At 41.0% G+C, this 26073-nt stretch overlaps 1 protein-coding gene across 1 annotated transcript in view; it reads left to right on the top strand.

Moving 5' to 3' along the window:
- Positions 1-26073, top strand: part of RALGPS2 (Ral GEF with PH domain and SH3 binding motif 2) — a 260231-nt gene that overhangs the window by 16653 nt on the left and 217505 nt on the right. Inside the window, exon 4 of the mRNA XM_065408804.1 lies at positions 12354-12404. Coding sequence (XP_065264876.1) covers positions 12354-12404 — 51 coding nt within the window. The remainder of the gene's footprint in view (positions 1-12353; positions 12405-26073) is intronic.

Raw genomic sequence — 26073 nt, 5'->3', positions numbered from 1 at the left:
CATTTTCCCAGAAGAGTAAGGGAACTGCAGGCTTTGAAGGTGGATTCACCATTTACAGTTTTCCACAAACACAAAATGATCCTTCGTCACATCCTATATTCCTGCCCAAAGCGGTAACTAACTTCCCTCAAACTATCATTTGCTCTACCAGTATTCTTTCCCAGCTTTCATATGCACTTGGATAAATAGACTCTACACATTACTCTAAAAGAGCATTATCTTATTATTTAAAAAGTACCAAAGGCTGCAGAAAATCCCCATATCTCTTCATATCCTTTAGAGAATTGTAAGGGTCAGGCTATTTCTTCCCAATGCTTCTCCAGATGGGTTAGGGTTATGTATTGAAGAGAATACAAGCTAGACTGTTCCTCTTCCCATGAGGGTTAAGAAATGCTCCACTAGGATTAAGTCAGCCTCTTTGTTATGCTTTAAATGTCTCTATTATTGAAATCTGCTGAATTGCAACTTGGAGCTGTATACACACAATCACTAAATATTATTTCTTTAATTTTAACATCCATGTCCAATGCACAATTTGGTAGAGCAGTTTTTCAGTCACAGTTGAATTAACCAGTACTGTGACACAGAATTCTATCAGACTATCTCTAGAGTAGGAATGTGTAGAGGTCACTTGGAGAAGCAGCACTCACTCACTCTTACATTCCCCTCGTCATCAGAGTCCTCACAGTTGCAGACCTGAGGAAATTGTGGAAGGAACTTATTGCCACACTCCCTTTTATAGCCTTACCCTCAGAACATTTGGGAATAATGAGGAGGAGCAGGAAGGCATGTGAGAGTACTCCAATGACACTTCTATGAAGTGTTCCGTGGGGTTTGAATGTGTAGAGTCCATCTCAAACTGTAGGTACAGGTGAGTAAACCTCTATTTCTGTTTGCGTATGGGCTAAGCCAGTCCCATTATGATGAGAATCTGGAACGTCACACAAAACCAGGCATGCATCTGGCCTTCATCCATACCCACAAGCCTAACATCCTGGTTTCTGATAGAGAAGCAGAGTTCTGCAGCCCGGGTGACTCTAAGCAGGTACTCTGGTGTTGGATATCTTGGAAGTAAACTGAGAAGTATGCTGAGAATAACAAGTTTGTGGTGTGGGGCAAATAAACCAACAAGGACCCCTTTACCTGCATCATACAAAAACTGCTTGATTATCATTAAGATTAATTCCATCAAGGAACATGTGCCAGGTATTTTGACTTGCCATGAATTAGTCAGTTTGACTTGTCTCTGCAATTACATTCACACAGCTTTATATTTTTAACCACTCAGTTACCATCAGTTAAAAAGTTTCCTCCGTAATAGGGGGGGCTTTCATCAAAGCTGACAAAAACTTCTGTTGAACCCACGTAATCTTAAATTTCTTACATGGACAGTGACCTCCGTTGCAGGGTGAATGAGGGTTAGGAACACTCTGAAGCCTCACCTTCTTGTTCAACTCAAAGCCTATTCTTTTGTTAGCATTGTTCCCATGCCCACATCCCTGTCCTGGTGAGGTCCTTTGCCATATGCTGAATGTTAAGATCATGGGTATTTTATCTGGAATGGTCTGTAAAGCCCATTTAAAAAGTCCACCCTATACTCCTGGGAGACTACTGCGCCAAAAAATAAAAAATTCTGCACACAATATTTGAAAATTCTGCAAAATTCTGCATATTTTGTCAATATAACACAATATAAACATGCCTGTTACAATTATTTTGGTAATTTATTTCAAAATATCTGTCACCAAGTATGTCTGTTACAATACAGCCAAAAAAAAAGATTCTGGTAATTTTTTTTGACAAATAGATTCCTTACGAGGCATATTAATACAGAACTTTGTGTCATTCATTTAAATTACAATACAGAACTGTATTTCTTGCACTTGTCAGAAGCAGTGCAAAGGCTTGGGGGAGTCAAGGGTAATGGAAGAGCTGAGGAAGAGGGAAGGAGCCTGAGAGTAAACCTGGAGGGTGTTGGGTGTGGGTGGGAGGTTTCTCTTTTGGGGATGGTGGGTTGGGGGGGGAATTGTTAGGGTGTTGGGAAGCCTACCCCATGCAGACCCTGGCTGACCCCAAGCCTCTCCCATTGTCAGGCATGTCTGCCCCTCTCCACACACCCCTCATTCTCCTTGGGTCTCTGCAATCCCCATCCCCAGGCTCAACACTATCACCCCACTAGCTCCTGAGCCCATGCTCCAATCTGTCCCCCCCATTAGCCATTCTGAATCCCAGTCTGTGACCCCCCCCCCCCCACCAGCAGCCCTGTGTGCCCCACTCTGTCCTAACCTGGCTCTGCAGGTAGGGTGCTGTGATGAACTCTACTCCTGGGGGAATTCTGCGGCAGTGGACATAGAATTTTGTATTTTCCTGCATAAAATACATTTTGCTAAGAAGTGCTGCAGTTCTGTGTTTTGCCCACCAGAGGCCGCTGTGGCGCTAGACCAGCCAGCACTTCTTAGGCAAAATGTTTTTTATGTGGGGAAAATACAAAATGATGCGAGAGAGATGAATTCTGTATGTCCGCAGATGCACAGAATTCCCCCAGGAGTAACTCAACTTTGGGGGTATTTTTACACCAATTTGCTGGGCAATACTGTGACCAAAAGGACTGTATCTAAATGAATCTGGTATCTCTTATTGCTTTGGCCTGGCTGACTGGCAGATGGAAGGCTATATCAAGGTTCATTTATCTTGGGTAAGGTTGCCACTAATGTCTCTTCCAATGTTTCCATTGGAGATATCTGTATAATACACATATGCAAAACATTATTGTTTGAATTTAGCCTCAAGAGGGAATCCTGTATGTGGCTCTCTAGTCCAGAGCTTGTTTCCAAGGTGAGGAGAGACCAAACTTTCCCATCCACTTCATTTTTCCAGATGTCCCTTTTTTTTCACTTGGATGTTTTATTTACTTTACTGGAAGTTTATTTGTTAATTGTTGTCTCTTGTAGACTTGACTGTTTTGTGCACTGTTGGATGTTTAAGAGGAACCTTGCTCCTCTTTTGTATTTATGAATTAGAAAAGAAAAAAAAAACCTTTCAACACATTGGTCTTGATTGTTGCAGGTGCAGGTTTATTGACTTTTTTTACTCTTCAGGAGTAAGAATTGTTCACAGATAATATCTTTAGAAAAAGGTAAATTACTTATTATGCTTCTCAATATTTTATTATATTCCTGGAATCTCACTGGCCTCCCTAGTTCCCCATAGTATTTGGCGATTCTTTTAGAATTATCTTCATTCTTGCACCTAGCTTTCATTTTTTCTTGGTGGTATTTTTGATTGTGTTGATGATTTGGCATGGACTGTCATCATGGAAGCATCACTTCCTGCGCAATCAAAATAACTAGAACATTTGGAGGGGGAAATATCTGTATTTAGCAGTAGGTGGAATGTGATGGATCATTAAATCTTAATGGCTCAGGGAGAACTATTACCCTTGAGCTAAGACCCAGGAGTTGAAAATTCTGCACAAGAGATATCTTTACAGAAACTGAACTACAGGGAATTAATTTACCCTTCATTTCACAGGTATGTTATGAAGATAAATTAATTTGTTTGTGAGGCATTCAGATACTAGGCTGATGAGTGCCTTAGAAAAATCTCTTTAAATTAAAAAAAAAAAACCTCTCAGCAAGATATTTTTAAAAAAACATGTCCCTCAGTATTGTATTTTTCTCAATCCTATATACTCTGCTGTTTGGCATTCCAAGCCCAGCTACATACAATACCATAGTGCCTTCCCTAACCTATGGTACCTCTATATGAAGGAAATAATGGTTTGGTTTTGGAATCTGGGTCTGGAACATGAATGGTCATTACACTTATGTATTCAGGTTAGCTGGCAAGGCTGAACAGAGCTCCATTGACTAACTCCTATTCAGCCAGTAGAGGATGATGTTGAGCAGCAATGAGGTATGTCGATTTAGCCCGTCTGCAGAATTTTGATTACCATCAAAGAGCGAGATACAAAGATCTTATTTGCCCTGTTTCATATTTCACAGCACTTCAAAGCCACCAAGTCAGCTCTAGTAAGAGAAACCATTAATTTGCATTAAGGTTTTAATATATTATCTATTGAGCCAGAATCTTAACATTGCATAAAAATCCTTATTACAGTCTTTTTCCATTACTCAAATTATTCCCCAAACTGGACAGATGTTCATTTTGTTAAATGGAGCTTTTGCTAGAGTTTCTAAATTGAGGTTAACTGTTCTGCAATTGTAGTCCAGTTTAGTTCAGCGAATGACTTTCCTTTTTTGCCAACAAGGTTTGAATATGCATTCATTTTTTTTCTAATGAGACAAATCTTCACTTTAGGGTTCATGTTTGTGTGAATAGGCTTGAAGTACTCTATAGCTGAAGTTCTACACTGTTAACTGAGCGACCAGGAGGTGGCATATCTGCTTACTGGTGGAGGCATTAACTGGTTGTAACTTCTCTTCTGGTGTTAGTTTATTTGTATGATATCCTATTCTGCTCATTCTTGCTGAGATGGGAAAACAGATACATTCACACAAAAAAAACCCTCAAAAACAAACCCTTACTTTTATTCCTGTAGGGAAGCCCATCCTTCGCTCTCTTAGTACTTCATTTTACTTTTACTTGTCCAATTCCATTTGGGTTTCCATTTATCCTATCTGCTTCCCATATTATTACAGGAAGGCTATATGATGAAGCAATAGCTATAAGATTTTCAACTGGGCACATTGATGCTAATGAGAAAAGGGCAGAATGATATTGTATGCAAGAAGATCTGTTGAGATTTATAACACCTCTGGTTCAATCAGTGCCAGAACTGATGAAAACAATTAAATGAACTCAGTAAATACCTCTGAACATAAAACCGGGTCCACATTATCAGAGGAGACGTAGGCAGAGAGTACCAATCACTATACTAAGACATGCTGTATGATAAAATACCCGATTTTTCATGTTTCCAGTTTGATACTTCCTATACACCCGTAGTAGAGACTACTACAGCAAGTTTGGAGAGTGAGGAGGCTAAGTCCCGTTGCAGTTGCCAGTCATAGGCAACAAATTACTTGCAAAGTGGCAGGGAATTTTTGAAGTAGTGAGTCAGGTGAGGGATGTGGACTATGAAATACTTTTGTTGTAGAAAGAAAAGGCAAGATACGATGTACATTTATTAAAACCCCAGAGGAATAGGAAAATAGCGTTGAACCTACAGTACTGAACAGGTGGCAGTAACGTCTCCAGCTACCAGGTGGAGACCATACTCCTGTGCTCTTAGGGGAAAATATCTCCAATGTACAGATGATGCAAAGAGATGAATTTGATAAGTGTCTTCACCACCACAACTGGGAAGTCTAATCTTGCTGATTTTTGGATCCTGATCAAATCATGTTAGCAGTGTACATTCTGTATACCATAGAGAATATATATACACAGAGGACATGAAAAAATGGGTGTTGCTATACTAACTATAATGAGAGTAATCAATTAAGGTGGGCTATTATCAGCAGGAGAAAAAAAAAACGTTTGTAGTGATAATCAGGATGGCCCATTTCCAACAGTTGACAAGAAGGGGTGAGTAACAGTAGGGGAAAAAAATTAGCATGGGGAAATAGGTTTTACTTTGTGTAATTCCCAGAGAGGAACTTTTAATCCAAGAGTGTTACTTTTGGGCATCAGGATAGAAATATAAATGATGCTATGCTTAACAGAAGCCTTGCTATTACTTTCGTGACAAAAAGCATTTTGGCAATTAGGATAGACAACGTTAAGCCGAGTTAGAAGCCATGAATACTCCTCATGATAAACAACATAGTTATGAAACAAATTACAAAGTACTGCTTTCAGAATTTACAACATCCCAAGGAAATAGTGTTGTGAATATTCATCTGTAACCAAAATCTAGACTTTCATTTTGCATTATAGCCAGCAGTTTTAGTCCATCATCCATTCTAAAACCATTTTCTGCATCTCAGAGACATATTCATAACAACTGAGTTCTTCTTCATGACCTCACATAGCAGGCAGCAAAGTCAAATTGGAAACTGAAATGCTATAGTTCTTTCTGGCAGGCTGCCCTGTCTGTGGAGCTCAGATACTTCTCTGCCTCAAAGACAGCACACAAATTTCTCTTCAAAACCAGCTGAGAGGTTTACCAGCTGAGAGGTTTACCAGCAAGGACAGAAATTACATAAAATCTGCAGCTATGCTGCTTTTCACTATTCTGGAATAAATCTGCTTTGCCTGCAAGCAGTTGAACTAGTCTGAAATAGAGATATTTGACCAAGTAGGATATTTTGGGCTGCCTTCATCACACAGTAAAAAAGGATCTAGTCGTCTTCAGCCACCTTTACAGATAAACATTAAGTGGACAGAGTTCCTGTACACACGATCCCTTAAACCCAAGGCATGACTCTGCCATGGAAGAAAAGAACACTACCTACAACTGCAACTGATTGCAGTTTAACAGCTCTGCACCCAGAAGCATATAGTCCTAACACCACTACAGTTGTCCTCGAGGAGGATCATATGCCTACAGAGCCTGAGTTCTGGAAGATTTTTAAACTGAATGATATGGCCCCTCTTACTTGCATTTTTCCCGAGAGCAGTCCAGCTAAATCCCAAATAAACAATTTCTAAATTGTAGAAGGACCCTGTAGTCCTTGAGGAGGAAACTGAATATGTTGGTCCTCGTCCTACTGGCTGTAAATTTTCTAGGTAGCCTGTCTGAGAATCTTTTCTTTGTCCCTCTTCCCCCCACCCACCCGCGCACACAGGAAAAACTGTGTGGTGGTAATCATTGTAGTATTTGAACACTTCAAAAATAATAATGAATTTATCCCCTCCACACCCATGTGAGTTAAAGTACTATTATCACTGCATAGAGGGGGAGCTGAAGTACTGCAACACCTTGCCCAATAAAGAACACTGTGGCAGAGCTGGGAATTGAACCCAGATTTCCCAACTCCCAGTACAGTGCCTTAACCACAAGATTGTTTGCTTTTCCAGATGTTAACTTCACAAATTACATAAATTCCTTGAAAGATGAGCATTCCTCTTGAAGGAGTCTTCAGTTTTTCCAGATCCAAGAAAACCAACATTCTCATATAGAAAGTAATGCTTCTCCCTGACACATTCTAGAACTATTACCTGGCATGCATAACCAAATATATTTCTCTTTGTCTGTCTCTGCTGTAGGTTGGTTGATCTTCTGAAATCTTTCTAGAATCTGTTTTATCTGTCCTTCCTCTCTTTCATTTTAAGCTATAGAGACATTCTTTAATTTATGTATAAGATTGCTAGACATAATCTCTTTCTGGAATATAGAAGAATGAATTTTCCCATATTAATTTTTGTAGTCAAAATACTTATTCACAAAGACCTACCTGGAGGACAGAACAAAGAGATATTGCAAATTTACAGTTGTATTGCACTTACAAATTTTTTCTTGAAGGACACTGGTAACTTGATAAAGAAAAATGATTGTGGGAAACTTGTTTCATTTGAACAATTCAAGTCAAGATGAGCATTTCAGAACTCTGCTTGAAGTATCAAAAAAACTGAGCCACCTAGAGAAGATGGAGTTGGCCAGAAAGCACCAAAATCATCTTCCATGGATTTGCGAGTGCTAAGGACTTGGGAAAGAAATTTTACTCTGGGTCTGCAGTACCAAAATCAAATTAATAGGCATGTTTTTAATTTAACTTCATATTCCATTTGGGCTGAATCTTTCCTTGCTTGGTTTTAAAAGTCATTTTTTTCAGGAAGCTTGAGCAAAATTTGTTGAGTTGTTTTCATAAAGTAAGCATCATAAAATACATTTCCCCGCATATTCTGAGCTGAAATGTTGTCCTCTAACTTAATCAGCTCAAGTGAGACACTTCAGTTTGGCTTGTTTTTTATATATCATTGAGACTTAAAAAGCAAGTCAGGTTTGGGGGTGGAAATAGTTAATTAGTTTTAAATGTGTGAAATCTGCAGTTTTGCTTGTGTGTGTTAGGGTTTTTTGTTTAATACAGTGTAAAAATATATTTATTATAAAGTTGCAAAGGAGATTGTAAGCTCTGCAAGCCAAATGGTTCCATATCAAGGAACTTGTAAATTCAGTACTGGGATGCCTTCGGGTTGTGGACCACTCTGCAGGTTCATGGGACTCTAACAGAGATTGTAAACTTTCCAGGGGAAAGCCTCTAGGCTGGGGTGGGAGGTATTTAGCATATACCCACTGCTCAAGCAATTTACAATCTCTGCTGGGCGGAGCTGATGGAGATTGATATTTTTCCCCTAAGAATTGGGCAGTGAAATGCAAAAAAACCCTAATATTAGTGCAGTGGCCAATGCCAAGTGCCCTAGAGGGAATGAACAGAACAGGTAACCATCAAGTGATCCATCCCTTGTCGTCCATTCCCAGCTTCTGGCAAACAGAGGCTAGTGACACCATCCCTGCCCATCCTGGCTAAGAGCCATTGATGGACTATCCTCCACGAATTTATCTAGTTTTTTTTTAACCATGTTATAGTCTGGGCCTTCACAACATCCTCTGGCAAAGAGTTCCACAGGTTGACTGTGCTTTGTGTGAAGAAATACTTCCTTTTGTTTGTTTTAAACCTGCTGCCTATTAATTTCATTTGGTGACTCCTAGTTCTTGTGTTATGAGAAGGAGTAAATAACACTTGCTTATTTACTTTCTCCACACCAGTCATTATTTTATAGACCTCTATCATATCTCCCCTTAGTCATCTCTTTTTTCCGAGCTGAAAAGTCCCAGTCTTATTAATCTCTCCTCATACAGAAGCCATTCCATACCCCTAATCATTTTTATTGCCCTTTTCTGGGCCTTTTCCAATTCCAGTATATCTTTTTTGAGATGGGGCAACTACATCTGCACGCAGTATTCAAGATGTGGGCATATGATGGATTTATATAGAAGCAATACAATATTTTCTGTCATCTTATCTATCCCTTTCTTAATGATTCCCAACATTCTATTAGCTTGTTTGACTGCTGCTGCACATTGAGTGGATGTTTTCAGAGAACCATTCACAATGACTCCAAGATCTTTCTTAAGTAGTAACAGCTAATTTAGACCCCATCTTTTTATATGTATAGTTGGGATTGTTTTTCAATGTGCATTACTTTGCATTTATCAACATCGAACTTCATCTGCCATTTTGTTTCCCAGTCACCCAGTTTTGAGAGATCCTTTTGTAGCTCTTTGCAGTCTGCCTGGGACTTAACTATCTTGAGTAGTTTTGTATCCTCTGAAAATTTTGCCACCTCACTGTTTACCCCTTTTTCCAGATCATTTATAAATATGTTGAATAGTACTGGTCCAAGTACAGACCTCTGTGGGACACCACTATTTACCCCTCTGCATTCTGAGAACTGACCATTCATTCCTACCCTTTGTTTCCTATTTTTTAACTAGTTACTGATTCATGAGAGGACTTTCCCTTTTATACTATGACAGCTTACTCCTGCTTTAAGAGCCTTTGGTGAGCGACCTTGTCAAAGGCTTTCTGAAAATCTTAAGTACACTATATCCACTGGCTGCCCGTTGTTGACCCCCTCAAAGAATTCTAGTAGATTAATGAGGCATGATTTCCCTTTACATAAACCATGTTGACTCTTCCCCAACAAATCATGTTCCGCTCTGTCTCTGACAATTTTGTTCTTTACTATAGTTTCAACCAGTTTGCCCGGTACTAGTTGTTTAGCAGTCTTCCTGTGTCTGATGTACTTAAAATTGTTTTTGCTATTATTTTTTGAGTCTTGGGCTAGCTGTTAGTCTTAATTATATTTTTACACTTCTTTTGCCAGAGTTATGCTCCTTTTAATTATCCTCACTAGGATTTAACGTCCACTTTTTAAAGGATGCCTTTTTGCCTCTGACTGTTCCTTTTACTTTGTTGTTTAGCCATGGTGGCACTTTTTTGGTTCTCTTACTAGGTTTTTTTAATTTGGGGTATACATTTAAGTTGATCCTCTATAATGGTGTCTTTAAAAAGTTTCCATGCAGTTTTCAGGGATTTCATTTTTCCCACTGTACCTTTTAATTTTCGTTTAACTAACTTATTTTTGTGTAGTTCCCTCTTCTGAAATTAAATGCTACCATGTTGGGCTGCTGTGGCGTTTTCTCCGCCACAAGGATGTTAAATTTAATTATATTATGATCACTGTTACCAAGCGGTCCAGCAATAGTCACCTCTTGGACCAGATTCTGGGCTCCACTTAGGACTAAATCAAGAATTGTCTTTCCTCTTGTGGGTTCCAGGACTAGGTGCTCCAAGAAGCAGTCATTTAAGGTGTCAAGAAACTTTATCTCTGCATCCCGTCCTGAGGTGACATGTACCCAGTCAATATGGGGATAGTTGAAATCCCCCATTATTATTGAGTTTTTTTTATTTTTATAGCCTCTCTAATCTCTCTGAGACAATGAATAGTGATTGACCCAGGGAAATAGAGTGAGAGTGACTGTATAGCCAGGTAGTTAGGGCACTCCCGTAGGCGGCAGTGGGAGGGATAGCACAGTGGTTTGAGCATTGGCCTGCTAAACCCAGGGTTGTGAGTTCAATCCTTGAGGGGGCCATTTGGGGATCTGGGGCAAAATCAGTACTTGGTCCTGCTAGTGAAGGCAGGGGGCTGGACTCGATGACCAGTTCTAGGAGATGGGATATCTCCCATTGGATTGGATTGGATGCGAGACCCAAGTTCAAATCTGTGCTCCAAGGATTATTTATTTATAAAAAAAATAGAACAGTTTCAACAGGAGAGATTGAGGAAAAATCCACACTGGACTATCCTGTAATTCTGTGGCTAGGATATTCTCCTGCAACGTAGGAGATGAAAGTTTAAATTCCTACTCCACATCAGGTGATGGGGGGAGGTGGAGGGGGGAGAATTGAATTGGGTCTCCCACATCCCAGGTGAGTTTCCTAACCACTGAACTAAAGATTATAAGGGAGGCTGCCGCTGCCTCTTCACCATTCCCTTTTTGCTCCCCTGGCCATTGTATTAGTCTAGTTCCCCTCTGTTTGTGTCAAAATGCCTGAAATCTAAAAGAAAAGAAAATGACAAGAAGTAAACACCCTAGCAGACATTATAGTTGTGATTGGAAATAAAATCAAAATATGAGGAGGTATTGTTGACAAAAGTTAACAGCTTATACACAGACATCATGCGTGTTCTTAATATTCCCAGGGAGTTAAGAATTTCATTGGGTTTGATTATTGTGACAATTTTCTCCTGAATGATAATTTAATAAGTATAGGCAGTTTTTTAACGATGTGGTGAAAAGTCTTTTCTTCTAGAATAATTCACCTTTTCCTTGTCTTCTAAAATATACTGATTTTGTTTGTTTTTGTAAGAGATGGTTTCAGTCACCCAGGTTTGTTTTTAAATTAAAAAGCAGCTCTTCTGTTTTTAGCATAAACACATAATGTAGACTATTGTGGTTGGTATGGGTGAAAGGATTGCAGAAAGAAACTCTTACGTAAAGGGTGAGTATGGAATAATAACTAACTGAAATTCACAACTTTGTTCTATTATTCGTTGCCTCTTAAATGAACTTGTGAGGCTAGGTCTGTCTGATTTCCCTTAGTTTAGAAAAATAAATACAAAACCCATCTCTGTCAGTAGTTCTTCTCACACAGAAACACAGCTCCTCTCGTCACCTTTGCTAAAAACACAAACAAAAAAGCAAACCACTGTTTATTAATTTTAGCTGGTGGGAAGGAAGAAAATTCTTTTGTTTTTAATTTTTGGCATATAAACTGATACTATAGTGAGGGATGCCATATAAGAACTTATAGAGACAGGAAAAATGGACTTTTGTCTCGTGTGTCCTTGGGACAGAGGAACCACTCAACTTTGTGGTTCATATGCTACAAACATGAGAAATGACACATGATTGATTAATAAGATGCAGAAATGTTTCAAAAGATACACATATAATGATAAGAGATGGCTGTTTGGAGGATTGAGAGAAACTGAGTTCGTGAGGAATTTGAAAGTGCTTTCTTGGCGATTTTTAGAAATCTTTCTATATTTGACCTGATAGCTTATACGTTTTAAATCAGGACTCTCATAAACAAATGCAGGATTCGGTTCATAAGAATAACTTACTTGCTTGTAGATAGGATTATGTTTATTTGAATAAATGTAAAATACTGACCATTGGTTTATACTTTGGATATGCAGCATGTCTTAATGGTAATAGCAAAGATACTTGTTGGTAACAGATTCATAATATCTGATGTTTCCAGCATGATTATAGTGAAACAACAAAATACAACAGAGTGTTGGCACCTTATAACCATGTAGGATTTTAAACAGACAGAAAATTAATTTTGAATGTAATGTATGACTTTGTATTTCAGGGTCAGATAACACTAATGGATGTCCCAGTATTTAAAGCTATTCAGCCAGAGGTGAGTAGTTCACAGGTTTTGTTTTCAATTTTAAATGAAAAGGGTCAAGATCTTGTGATGTCAACCAACAAACATAAATTCTGGAACTGGAGAATATGTATGTTCAATTATCCTGAGTTTCCATTTCTTATAGCTTTGAAGCAGATGGCTTTAAAACATCATGAGGCTATCTGGATCTAATAATGGTGTGTTTTGGGAAAACTATTGGAATTTAAACACAGTCAAGTAATGATAAAACGAAGTGTCTGTCTGAATGTTTCTTTTGCAGTGTTTCTGAATGTTAAACATCTGTGGTTGAATATATATCCTAATACTTTAAAAGTTCAAACTTTTCTTACTAGTTGAAAGACACATTTGTTATATTGGTGGTGTATTGTCTTTGGACCTAAATGACAATAAATATGATCATAATATGCTTTTTGTACATTGATAGTATACTGATAGGCCCGTTTGACTTTTTACTGTCTGGTTACATTTTCCATATAACAAGTGAGCTACATTGCTTGTCCTCTAATTTACATAGAATATCCATACACCTGAATGGTAAGGAAGTAGGTGATGAAAAGGAAATAGTGGATACAAGTATTAATAATACCCAAAACCATACATCAGCAGTTGAGTGCTTCATTCTTTTTTCTACCCAAAGCACATAAACAGAGTGAGGATTTTAGTATTGTTCTACCCTGCCTGATAGAAGTGTAGAATAATGGGATACCTTCCCTATGGTGAATCCCTTTCTCTCTCCCATAAACCCACTCTGTGGTTCTGAAAAAGGTCTTCCTGGATCAACTGGGATGTGGCCCAAAAGAAGGTGATGGGAAGAGACTGAGTGATTTTACCATTTCCACTAAAGATGCAGCATGTGAGCATAAGGAGCTTTTATGTCTAAGACTATCTGAGTAGTCAACAGAATTCTTCTGCCACTGGCCATTCCAGTGTTAGCTGTTTAGCTCTGCATTTAATATAGCTTGGTCCATTGTTGGTACTATTTTCAGCTGTTGATGCTTTGTGCCAGTGCTGTCTCATGCAGTTACCCCATCACCTAACTTGTCTTCTTTTAACTTGACCTAACTTCTGGGCCACTTTATATAATTTGTCTTTTATTCTGATTAGTGGCGTGTTTCATTTCTGTCTATGGGAATTGTGGTTGATTTACACTAGATTAATTGCAGTTACAGCTGAATGCACAGTTCCCAACAGTCCTGGGTTTTGTGGGACTGTTATGCTTTGACTCACAAAATCCCTTGTCCTGTTAGAAGTGGGGGCTGAGCAGTACTGTAACCCCACACACTGGGGCCAGATCGCAGCGCCTGGAGCAGGGAGCTGAGCTCAGGCATCACTTGGGACAGGAGCGGTAGAGGCCATTTCTGTGGAGCAGGCTCACTCTGCAACTCCCTTCCCACCGAGTGCGGCCATGACACAAGTCCCCCTTCCTCCCCTTTCTCACATTGGTACCTTCTTTGCGTTTTGTCAAATCTGCAGTGAAAGTGTTTTTAAAATGAACATGAGCTGGGTCATCATCAGAGACTATCTGCTATAACATGAAATATATGGCAGAATGCGGGTAAAACAGAGCAGGAGGCATACAATTCTCCCCCAAGGAGTTCAGTCAGAAATGTAATTAAAGCATTTTTTTAACGAGCATCATCAGCATGTCCTCTGGAACGGTGGCCAAAGCATGAAGGGGCATATGAATGTTTAGCATATCTGACATATAAATACCTTGCAATGCCAGCTACAAAAGTACCATGCAAATGTCTGTTCTCACTTTCAGGTGACGTAAATAAGAAGCGGGCAGCATTATCTCCTGTAAATGTAAACAAACTTGTTTGTCTTAGCAGTTGGCTGAACAAGAAGTAGGACTGAGTGGACTTGTAGGCTCTGAAGTTTTACATTGTTTTGTTTTTGAGTGTAGTTATGTAACAAAAAAAATCTACATTTGTAAGTTGCACTTTCACGATAGAGATTGCACTACAGCTCATGTATGAGGTGAATTGAAAAGTTCCATTTCTTTTGTTTATCATTTTTACAGTGCAAATATTTGTAATCAAAAACAATGTACACTTTGATTTCAATTACAACATAGAATACAATATATATGAAAATGTAGAAAAACTTTCAAAATATTTAATAAATTTCAATTGGTATTCTGTTGTTTAACAGTGTGATTAAAACTGTGATTAGTCGCGATTAATTTTTTGAGTTAAATCGCGTGAGTTAACTGCAATTAATCAACAGCCATCATTTTTAAACCTATTTTAGTTTTTCTTGCAGCTTGTCTACACTAACAGTTTGTGGCAAGCTGGAGCGTGAACATACCCTGCACTAGCCTGCCACGGACTGTGTAGACAAGCCCTGAGAATCATAGAATTGTAGGACTGGAAGGGACCTTGAGAGGTGATCTGTAGAGCTCTGTGTCTGTCACGGAGGTTGCGGAAGTCATGGATTCCATGACTTTCCACGACCTCCATGTCTTCTGCAGTGGCCAGTGTGGCTGGCTCCAGGGCCAGCTGCTCAGGTGGCCCCAAGGACAGTCACACCAGTCACTGCTGGAGCGGTCCAGGGGACAGCCACACCAGCTGCTGCTCCAGTGGCAGCAGGCAGTGGTCCCCAGCCACAGCAGCCGTGGTCCACTGGATCACCGCAGGTGGCCGTCCCTGGCTGGGCAGCTAGGCAAAGCTGCCGCGGTCCGCTAGCCCCAGGCAGTGGTCCCCAGGTGGCCAGCTGGAGCAGCTGTGGTCAGGAGCCCCTGGCAGCTGGTGCTGCTGGCCCCCAGCAGCGGCCCCCCGAGACATCCCCTCAGTGTGTCCCCCCCCCAAGTTATACTAAAGATACCTGTGATTAAAAGTAATGGACAGGTCACAGGCCATTAATTTTTGTTTATTGCCTGTGACCTGCGCAAGACTTTTACTAAAAATACCCGTGACTAAATCGTAGCCGTAGTCATCTAGTCCAGTCCCCTGTACTCAAGGCAGGACTAAGTATTATCTAGACCATCCCTGACAGGTGTTTGTCTAACCTGCTCTTAAAAATATTCAACGATGGAGAGTCCACAGCCTCCTTAGGCAATTTATTCCAGTGCTTAACTATCCTGACAGGAAGTTTTTCCTAATGTCCAACCTAAACCGCCCTTGCTGCAATTTAAGCCCATTGCTTCTTGTCCTGTCTTCAGAGGTTAACAACAGTTTTTCTTCCTCCTCCTTCTAACAACCTGTTACGTACTTGAAATCTGTTATCATGTCCTCTGTCATCTCTTCTCTTTGAAAAAATTTGGTTTGTTTAGTCTAATCTTCCCTCATAAGTCATATTTTCTAGACATTTAATAATTTTTGTTGCTCTTCTCATTTAGTCATTTTGTTTCTCTTAGCACAGATTAAATCTAAATTTCTGAATATTCTTTACTGTGTTGAAATATTTTTAATTAAGTTCTAAATGCTTACTGTTTAAGTGACATCAGAATTTGATTTCTCTCACATAAGCTTAATTATCTGACAAAATCCAGAGCTGAATATCTAAATTTTTATGGTAATTTTTTGTGGTGGTTATCTTTTGGCATCAAAATCAATGGAGAAACTCAACCGACATTCGTAAACACATCTTAAGCCTTTTGCCTAGATCTATAGCATTGTAAATATATCTCAGAGCTAATTCTTCCTGTCTATATTCAAATATTTACCATAGTTATATAGTCCACAGTGAAACATAAGTTTTAGAAGAGGTAACTTTTGAGGGCTGGCTCATGTCAACATTTTTCTCCTAGAAGCAGGTATATTCTAACAAACAACCGTTTGAGAGTGTACTTTTCTAAATTATTAAGAGAATTTTAAGCTCTTGGATAGATGTGAAGAAGCATATCACTCTCAAGCATCTCCTCCAAAGACCTGGGTGGTAACGGTATGGGCGGGGGGAGGGGGACTGTTTCTCCTATTAAATATTTGATTTCTTTCTTGACAATAATAAGTCAAAGTGAAAAAATGTGCACTTATGGTACCCAAAATATCTTAATCTTTCTTCATACTCCTTTAGTCCCTTCTTTTTGGGTGGAATGCATTACAGAACATTAATTTCGTCCCCTCAGCTGATTCTGAGTATTCCTGTTTGTGAGATGTTGCTGTCTGGTGTTTATGAACTTCAGGAACCTTATAATGAAGTATTTTTTGTTTGGATTGCACTGTAAGCCCCTGACGACACCAAACATTCGGAAAGGAGGTTATAAACAGTAGTGCAGTTCCCCAGCCACTTCACAGAGTGTATGGCTTTGGCTAGCACAACACTGTGTATCACCTTCTCTCTCGGAGACAGAGGTCCTCTTTTGAAACATATAGGAAGTTAAGAAAAGCTAGCTTCTATCAAGGTAACACTAGATATCCTCTGATGCCTCCTATGCTGTCACATCATTCTTTGCTACATCTCTTCTTTGCAAAACACTGACTTGAAGAATGTGTTTTAGGCTTTAGATGCAGACACCATATCCAGAAAGAAGCTAGTTCAAGCACTCTTTGATAAGTGTTTTTAAAAGTATGTAGCTAATTTTCTTCTATTGGAACAATAATCCCAGTCCCAGAAAAGAGAGATGCTCTGTTTTCTACTTCAGGTTCTTTGCATCAGTAAAAAGATCTTTGTCCAGTTCTGGACATCTCTATCTTCAACCTCTCGGTGCACATGTGTTCAAAAAGTTGATGGTCCGGGTAGCCAACTTGAGACAAGCGCAGCTGCACATACTGCCACTTGAACCATCTACTGATGAAGGTGCAGTTAAATGAGGTGATGGCTTGACATTTCTCCACTAAACCATCCAATTCCTGGCACATCATGGATTCAAAGTGAAGCAGCAGAACTTTTTGACCCATCTCAGGAATTCTTAAATCTGGGATCTCTGAGCCAATCTAAGTCTTGTGCTAGCGCTTAAGGAGAAATTCAACAAAATTCATACCCTTCACAATTTGCAGCTAGTTGACATGATGGTAGTTTGTGGAAATGATTTTTGGGGCAGTACTCCACCTCTTTCCCCTTTAGAACTTTCTAATCAGGCACTGGTGGTAACAGACTTAGAATATGTATCCTTATTGAAAATCCTAGATATTAGTCTGTCTCTTTAAGGACAAACCTTGGGCAATTCAAATAACTGTCACTCAGTATCAGGTTGGAAAGCTCATGTAACCTTGCACGGCACAGGGCAAGTGGCGACCTCAGGAATCAAACTCCTGGAAGTGTGGGGAATGTAATAACCAGCTTTCTTCCCAGGGTCCCCCTGCAAATTGCAGATATCCATTAGGAGAGTGACAACAAAACCATTATAACTTAACTCAAATGCCAAGATGGAATAAAAAGTAGGAGCCTAAACAGAGATCAGATTCTTTACCTGATACACCTGTCTCTTTTCTTCAGAGCCATATACTTCTATGGCAAAACCAGCATTCAGGTTCACTTGCAAGCTAAATGCAGGAATAAAGGAGCAAGACTAGCACACCATTGTTCAGATGGGAGAGTGCTCTCCTGTTGGCATAATTACTCCGCTTCCACAAGTATTACTCCATCTCCTGCCGACATAGTGCCAGTGTGGACAGTGCTTAGGTCACTATAACTTGTCGCTCAGAGTGGTGTCTTTTTAACACCCCTGAGCAATGTAAGTTAGATCGACTGAAGTGATAGTGTAGACCTGCCCTGAGAAAGTTTGAATAGATGGAATTATTATACATCTGCTAATAAGTAATTTTCCTTTCCTTAAGGGTGGAGGGAATCGAGATAATGTATTAACATACATCTGTTGCAGAAAATTTCACTCTTATGAAAGCAATCAATCTGGATTTTAATTGCTTGGATAACAATAGAAGGTAGAATTCCCAAAGTCAATCCTACTTTTCTTTTCTTGAATAAACACATGGCTGAGTACTTTCCTCTTTAGTGCTTTTTACTCTCTAGAGCAGTGGTTTTCAAACCGTGGGTCGCGATCCAGAACTGGGTCGCGGAATAGAAGGGACTGGGTCGCAGCCGCTCTGGTCAGCACCACCGACCAGGCTGTTAAAAGTCCTGTCGGCGGTGCTGCCTGGCAAAGGCAGGCTAGTCCCTACCTGTTCCGACACTGTGCTGTGCCCTGGAAGTGGCCAGTAGCAGGTCTGTCTCCTAGGTGGTGGAGGGAAGGGGGGCAAAGGGCTCCGCACTCCGGCCAATGGGAGCTGGGGGGGTGGTGCTTGCGGGTGAGAGCCGCTTGTGCGCCTCCGCCTAGGAGCCAGACCTGCTGCTGGCCGCTTCCAGGGCGCAGCGTGGTCCGCAGTGCCAGAACAGGCAGGCAGCCTGCCTCTGAACCCCTGCTGCGCTGCTGACCGGGAGCCGCTTGAGGTAAGCCTGTGCCCCAAACTCCTGCCTGAGCCCCCCCCAAGCCCAGAGCCCCCTCTTTCACCACAAACTTCTCATCCCCCAGCCCCACCCCAGAGCCTGCACCCCCAGAGCCCCTTCCTACACCCTCACCCCCCCAACCCTCTGCCCTAGCTCTGAGCTCCTCCCACATGCCAATCCCCTCATCCCCAGCTCTATTGGGTTGTGGGCTTCAACAATTTTCTTCAACTGGGTCGCCAGGAAAAAAAGTTTGAAAACCACTGCTCTAGAGTGCAGTGATTCCACCTAATCACTGATTTAATCAGTTGTACTGCAGCTAGTTATATTTTGCTTTTCAACTGAGGCCAGGTCTACAATACAAACTTACATCAGTATAACTACATCTCTCGGGTGTGAAAAATCTACACCCCATGAGCAACGCAATGATACCAACCTAATCCTTGATGGAGACAGTGCTATATCGATGGGGCAGCTTTTCCTGTCAACATAGCTACTGCATCTCATGGGGGTGGATTAACTACGCTGACGGGAGAAGCGTAGCAGTGTCTTCACTAAAGTGCTATGGTGGTGCAGCTGTGCTGCTGTAGTTTAAGTGTAGACCTGCCCTGAGTTCCAGAAGACACATCTGAGGAATGTATTAACTGCTTTTCATTGAAACGTTGGGTCCTTTTCACTTCAGTTACTCAATATAATGAATTATAAATTATCAAGATAACTACTGCTACTAATATCCACACCAGTGAGTTTTTAACTTTTTGTAATGTATTTAGTTCCTTTAGCTAGATTCTGACTAGGTTAGATAATAAAGTTTTGAATCATTTGGCTGAGACAGTGCAGGAGGGATTATAGTTGGTTGTGGGTTACCACTAGCTATAAAAGTTGCATAATGATTTCCATTATGAACACTTATTTTAACTCACTCTGATTCGCTAAAACGTTCACCTTCCAGCTGAAATATTTTTCATACTTGGTCTCTGCCCCAGTCTTTCCCTACCTTAAGCCTTGATTGCACTAGAAAACTGAACATTTGTTAAAAATAGTTAATGTTATAGATTCCATTGAACTGGTATAGAAAACAATTTAAATGCCAGTGTAGAGCAGATAGTTTTCAATACCATTCAAGAAGTCTGTCATTCTTTCTAAAATGGTGTTGAAAATGGGATTGAAATGGTACTTAAACAGTTTTTGCTACCAGTTCAGAAGGACATCTTGCTTAAAAACATTTTCTGTAATAGTTTCATTTCTTAATGTAGACTGAGCTGTAGATTCTCCAGACAACTTGGTTTATTTCGAGGCTGAATCAGGTTCCCTACGCCAGTGTTGGGAGATTTCCACATGAGTAGCAGGTATTGATATTGACAAAAATTGTGATCCTTTTCTACAGATATTGGAGTACCCTGGTGCCTTTTAGAATGAAGGCTTAGTGCTATTTGAGTTGGAACTGTATGTTTGATGCAGCATAGCTGGATATTTGACCTGAGACTGCTTTGGCTAGGTCTACTAATGTGAGTGGAACTGATAAAATGGGATCATCCATTTTTTTTATTTTAACTCCGTTTGTAGGTATTCAGTGAGGCCAGTACTTGAACACAACAGGACTGTTCTGGTTCCAACTTTTGATGCACAAGATACTTACTGTTTTGAGATGTCCTTTCAAACCATAACAAGCCAGTCCTAGGAAGTAATTTTATATCCATGATTCTCAATTTTTTCTCACTTTCCAGGTAAATAAGACATACATTACTGATTTACTGAATTTTAGGAAGTTTGCTGTCACGCTGGAGAATGTAACCTCTTATAAGGGACATTTTTCATGATATTACAGCATTTGCATCAATTACTGTTTTGCATTTGGCTGTTGTTTAAAGCTGTATATCTTTGTCCTCTTCGTGTCCACCAAACTGTGATGGATATTTCCTGTTCTTTGAGAACTTTGAGGCAGATCACACTTTACAATTGGTCTGAGGGTTAGGACCACTCCTTTTGGAGCCTTCTCAAAATTCTGTCTTCATATAGCACAAAGAGCGGCACACAGTCCTCCTCTGATGCACATCTTTTTCAACCAATTTAGGGGTGGGGATTCATTCCTTCTCCAAATCTACAGTTTTTCTTCAGTTTCGCTTTGTCACTCCTCCCCCAAATTTAGTTTATTAATTTTAATTTGAACGGAGAGCTTTTGAGGTGGCACTAAGTTGCTCCTTGCTCTCTCTGCTCAAGCATCAAGATGATGGATCTAACACAGACAGTGAACAGGACCAGATTCCCCTGGTACCTGGGGACAGGCTAGATTCCAACAGACACACCTCTCAGGAGTCCAGCCCTTTGGTTGGCATGTCAACTGGGACTTTGTCCAGTGGAAGAGCAGGCAGAAGCCAGGAAGACTCTCATTTCCTGTATCCTCAACTAGAGCAATAATTAATAGCATGCCCAGACAGCACTTAATTCAGTAGCTGAGCTGATTTGCATGCCCCTCCCCTCCATTGCAATTAGGGACAAGTACTATGGGACATCTAATAAGCATCATGTCCTTAGCACTCCCATTCATTCAGTATACCCCAACCTCACTCATCCAGTAGGTAGTTAAATATTTCACCTTCTTACTGGCAATTCTGTTCCTTGACTCCCAGCAAATGTCTCCCAGGATATGTGGCTTAATGTCAATGGAGTGGTAAACTGTACTCCTTCCCACTTCCAAATTATGCATGGGACAGTTCTCTGCCCTCATAAATATGATAACCCTCCTAGTGGACCGTCAGTTCAGCCCTCTTAAAACATAGGGGATTGGCAGTCTTCTTGAGGGCTCTGCAATGTAGGATGCCATCCTCAGACTCTGCAAAAACTGTGTGAGCAAAAGAAACTCCTGGTATCGGTCAGTCTCCTCCCTTCTCCTATACCAGCCCCAAAGGAAAAAGAAAAACAAACCAAAGACAAAAAGTCCAATGGTATTCTGAACTTGAATTCCCAGTTCAGCCTTGATCTGTCAGCACCAATAAGCACGTGTACTGCAGAAGAAAAAATGAAAAAGATCAAGAACATAAAAAGCTTCTTCACCTTTATCATTCTCTTCCCTCCCCTGATTATCAGACTCGCACATTGAAGTGGAAGAAATAAAAATCAAGAAAAATTCAGGCTGTATCCATCTATATATGACTTTTCAGTAGAAAAAGAGGAAAGTTTCTTCATCCAACCCAGGTGAAGCAGAGGAAATGGCACAGGAGACACTTTTGCTTCCACAGCTATTCAAAACCCTGGAAATTCAGTCTGAAGCTGCAGGGGAAAGGGAATCGGAGTATGACAAGCAAGCAGCCTGCAAATACTTGCCATTTTTTAAAAATAGCAAACCAGATTACAGGTAAATCTAGAAGCTCTAGCCTCTGCCTGAAGATGAAGATTGTAACTTTGACCAAAGAAGATGCACTGCCTTCTCTTGTTCAGGATATGTGATTCCCCATCAAAGAGAGAGATTCTTCCTAAGTCTCCCTTATCAGTAGGGTAAATGAATGGTGATCTTCGAGGTGTAGCAACAAAACCTCTTGTAAGCCTTGAGATCCTTGGCTCAGTTATTCTGCTTCTCTAAAACCATCCTGGCCTGGACTCTAATGAGTTTATACTCTACCTCTAAGGTCAAAAGCTAAGGGAAGCACTCCAGAAAGTTTTCCTAAAATTACATTTGTCTCTGTGGCACTGGATTCATTTGAACACATGGAATCAAAATCCCCAATACTGCCTCAGGAAAGAGGGATTACAAGAAAGATACTGAGAGCCATATTCCTATCTTGGCTTCAGCAGAGCTATGCTGATTTACACCAGATGAGAATCTGGCCAAGAAAGAGTACATAGCACTGTTCCCAATCTTTTAGCTACAGGAAGGGCATTAAAATTAGAACAACCATGTTGAGGTACATAAAACAAGTATATGGAATAATACAGATAATCATACAGGAACCAACAGAAATGCAAGCCCCACAGCATAAAACTCTTATGAAGGTGACTTTTTTTGTTTCCCTGTATTTCAACTATCTTGTGGAATCACTTTGAGACCTGATAGAGAAACACTAAATATAAGTGAACAGCAATAGCACAAACTCCTTAAATGAAAAGAAATTGATACAAAGGAACAGGAGAAAATTAAAGATTACTGTCATAAACTCCACTAAAAAACAAAGAATTCCAAATTTCTTACCACAAGTGAACTTCAGAAACACCTCAAATGGTCAAAGAATCCATTGCCTTACTAGAAACTGCTTACAGAATTCAAGGAAAATACACCCCAAAAAGTGAAGAGCACCGGAATATCTGGATGAAATGGTCATTAAACACTCCCTCGCCAAAATAACACTGAAACGACAATCCCAGATTGAGTTAACCGGGGAACAGTAGGACAAATCAAAATTCCAGAAATTTAATGAAGAAGAAAAAGTAGTCCATAGTTACGTAAAAATATTTAGAAAGGAATGAAAGAAAAGGAGAGGGTGAGAGAAATGCAAATATAACAATTGCAACATTCCCTGCCACAGAGACCAATATGTTCACCCGTGAGAAAAGTCTCGAGACATAGTAATATCATGTGCCTCCTAACAGAAATAAAATGACTTACATGAAGAACAAAATCCATGGAAATATAAATTACTATCTTCCCACAGTTCCTCTGTCAAAACTCATTAAGCCACAGTTGTTAGATAAACATTATATAAATAGACTTGAATGGAATATGCTTAAATGAAAACTACCTAATTTCAGGGGAAAAACGAGTCAATCACATCTGCCACTATCGATGAAGTAAAACCTACTCTAATGAGACAGAACCGTACAAATCCTGGAGTGGACATCTAAATATGCACACTGGAATTAATGTTCTAAGAAAGGTGGATAAACATGTAGATTTCCAAGTACCCATTGCAAGAACAAGGAGCAATGGTCTCAAGTTGCAGTGGGGGAGGTCTAGGTTGGATATTAGGAAACACTATTTCACTAGGAGGGTGGTGAAGCACTGGAATGCGTTACCTAGGGAAGTGGTGGAGTCTCCTTCCTTGGAGGTTTTTAAGGCCTGGCTTCACAAAGCCCTGGCTGTGATGATTTAGTTGGGAATTGGTCCTGCTTTGAGCAGGGGGTTGGACTAGATGACCTCCTGAGGTCCCTTCTAACCCTGATATTCTATGATTCTATGAAGATAATGAACAATGAAAAATTATCATTCACTAAAGCCACCATTTCACCCAGGAGTTTTTCCTGGATCTGAGCTTTTTATTGCAAGGCTTGTGAAAATCTGAGGTCTAGAATTTTGACATTCAGGGCAGTAATAGCAACACTTCTACCATCAAGCATCACATGCCACTATCCACAGGCTATAAATACTCCATCTCCAGAATTCAAGCCCAATCCTTCTTATCCATAGATGGCGAATGTGTTTCTAGTGTTACTACATTCTGTCTCTAGCCCTACATGTCTTTTAAATTCCCACATTCCAGTTATTTTCCAAAACCTTTTTGCCTCCGCGCCTTTTGCCTGTGTGCAGTGTTGGCTTTGGTGGTTCTTTTTTCTTGACACCTTGCAATCTTTGCTAGATCTTTTCCAGTGTTAATTCATTGTGTTTCCTGTTACTGTTTATGGTGTTGCTTTTTTGTTTAACAGGTATGTATTCAAAGGAGAAAGGAAGGGAATTTACGTTCCTCAAGGCTTGTTCATATGACAGATACGAAGTTGACAGCCACACGTATTGTCTGTCTAGGCTCACCTATCACATAGAGGTAGGGAGTGGAGCCTTGAGACTTGGCCCCATCTACACTGGCAAGTTTCTGTGCAGTAAAGCAGATTTCTGCGCTGTAATTCCCGAGAAGTACACACTGCCAAGCCACTTACTGCACAGAAACTGCGCAGTTGTAGCACTCTAAAAAAAACCACCCCGATGAGAGGCGTAGAGCTTTCTGCGCTGGGGCTACAGCGCCACGGTGCCAGTGTAGACACCGTGGCGATTACAGCGCTGCGATTGGCCTCCGGGAGGTGTCCCACAATGCCTGTTCTCACCTCTCTGGTCATTGGTTTGAACTCCACTACCCCGCCCTTAGGTGACCAATCGTCATTCGCACCCCATACATTCCTTTGCAAATTTGAAAGTCCTCTTCCTGTTTGCTCCGTGATTTGTGCAGTGATCTCAGCGCATCTTTCCAGGTGGCAATGCCTGCTCTACGCACCAGGCGATCCCCCGCTTGGAGCAATGCCGAGCTGCTGGACCTCATCAGAATTTGGGGAGAGGAGGCTGTGCAGTCCCAGCTGCACTCCAGCCGTAGAAATTATGATACCTATGGACAGATTTCATGATGCATGATAGAAAGGGGCCATGACCGGGACACATTGCAGTGTAGGGTAAAAATGAAGGAGCTGCAGAACGCCTCCACAAGGCACCTGAGGCAAACTGCCGCTCCGGTGCTGTGCCCACGAGCTGCTGGTTCTACAAAGAGCTGGACGTGATACTCGGTGGCGACCCCACCTCCACTGCAAAGGCCCCTGTGGATACTTCATTGGCTCGCGTGCCAGTCGAGAGTGGATCGAGCCAGGAGGAGGAAATCTTGGATGAAGAGGGGGAGGGGGAGGGAGAACCAGAGGCAGAGGATGGCTCGGAGACCAGAGATGCATGCAGTCAAGTGCTCTTTTCTACCTTGGAGGAGCCTAGCCAGTCACAGCAGTCAGATCTTGCCGAAGAGCAAACAGGAGAGGAGGCCCCTGGTAAGTGGATCTGATTTTGGGAATTGCTGAAGCGATTTATTGGGGGCAGGAGGGTTGCAGAAAGCAGGCTTGTCTCCCACCGCATGCCTAGTCTGAGCAGTGGAACGGGCTGTTGATAGACTCCCTCACTTCACGGGAATCTCCCTCAGAGGTCTCCAAGAACCTCTCGTGGAGATACTGGGCAATCCGCTACCACAGGTTCCTCGGCAGAGCTGCTGTTTTTCTTGCCCCATTAATGGTAACTTTCCCGTGCCACTGTGCGGTCCTGGGCGGGGGACCATTGCTGCACACAGGCGAGCTGCATAGGAGCCAGGGTGGAAGCTGCAGTCTTGGAGGAGACCCTCCCTTGATTCCCTGCTCACCCTCAACAGCGAGATATCTTCCATAATGATCACATCCTGTGGAAAGTGTGGGGACAGGAATGATTATCAGGCCCCCCCTACAGTGCTGGCTCTCCCCAAGAGCCACATGCTCAGTGTACAGCAGGGTCCGGGAAGAGTGATTTACCTTGCCCCTGTGGCTACTCAGCATTTTGGGGGTCTTGTGGCTCATGTGCTTGCCTGGGGTCAGCCAGTTAGTGACAAGTGTGTGAGTACTGGCTGTGTTTTAA

Source organism: Emys orbicularis, chromosome 8 (genome assembly GCF_028017835.1).
Source record: "Emys orbicularis isolate rEmyOrb1 chromosome 8, rEmyOrb1.hap1, whole genome shotgun sequence".
In the NCBI taxonomy this organism is placed as follows: Eukaryota; Metazoa; Chordata; order Testudines; family Emydidae; genus Emys; species Emys orbicularis.
The sequence above is the reverse complement of the archived record's forward strand: the minus strand, read 5'-3'. Positions and strand labels throughout refer to the sequence as shown.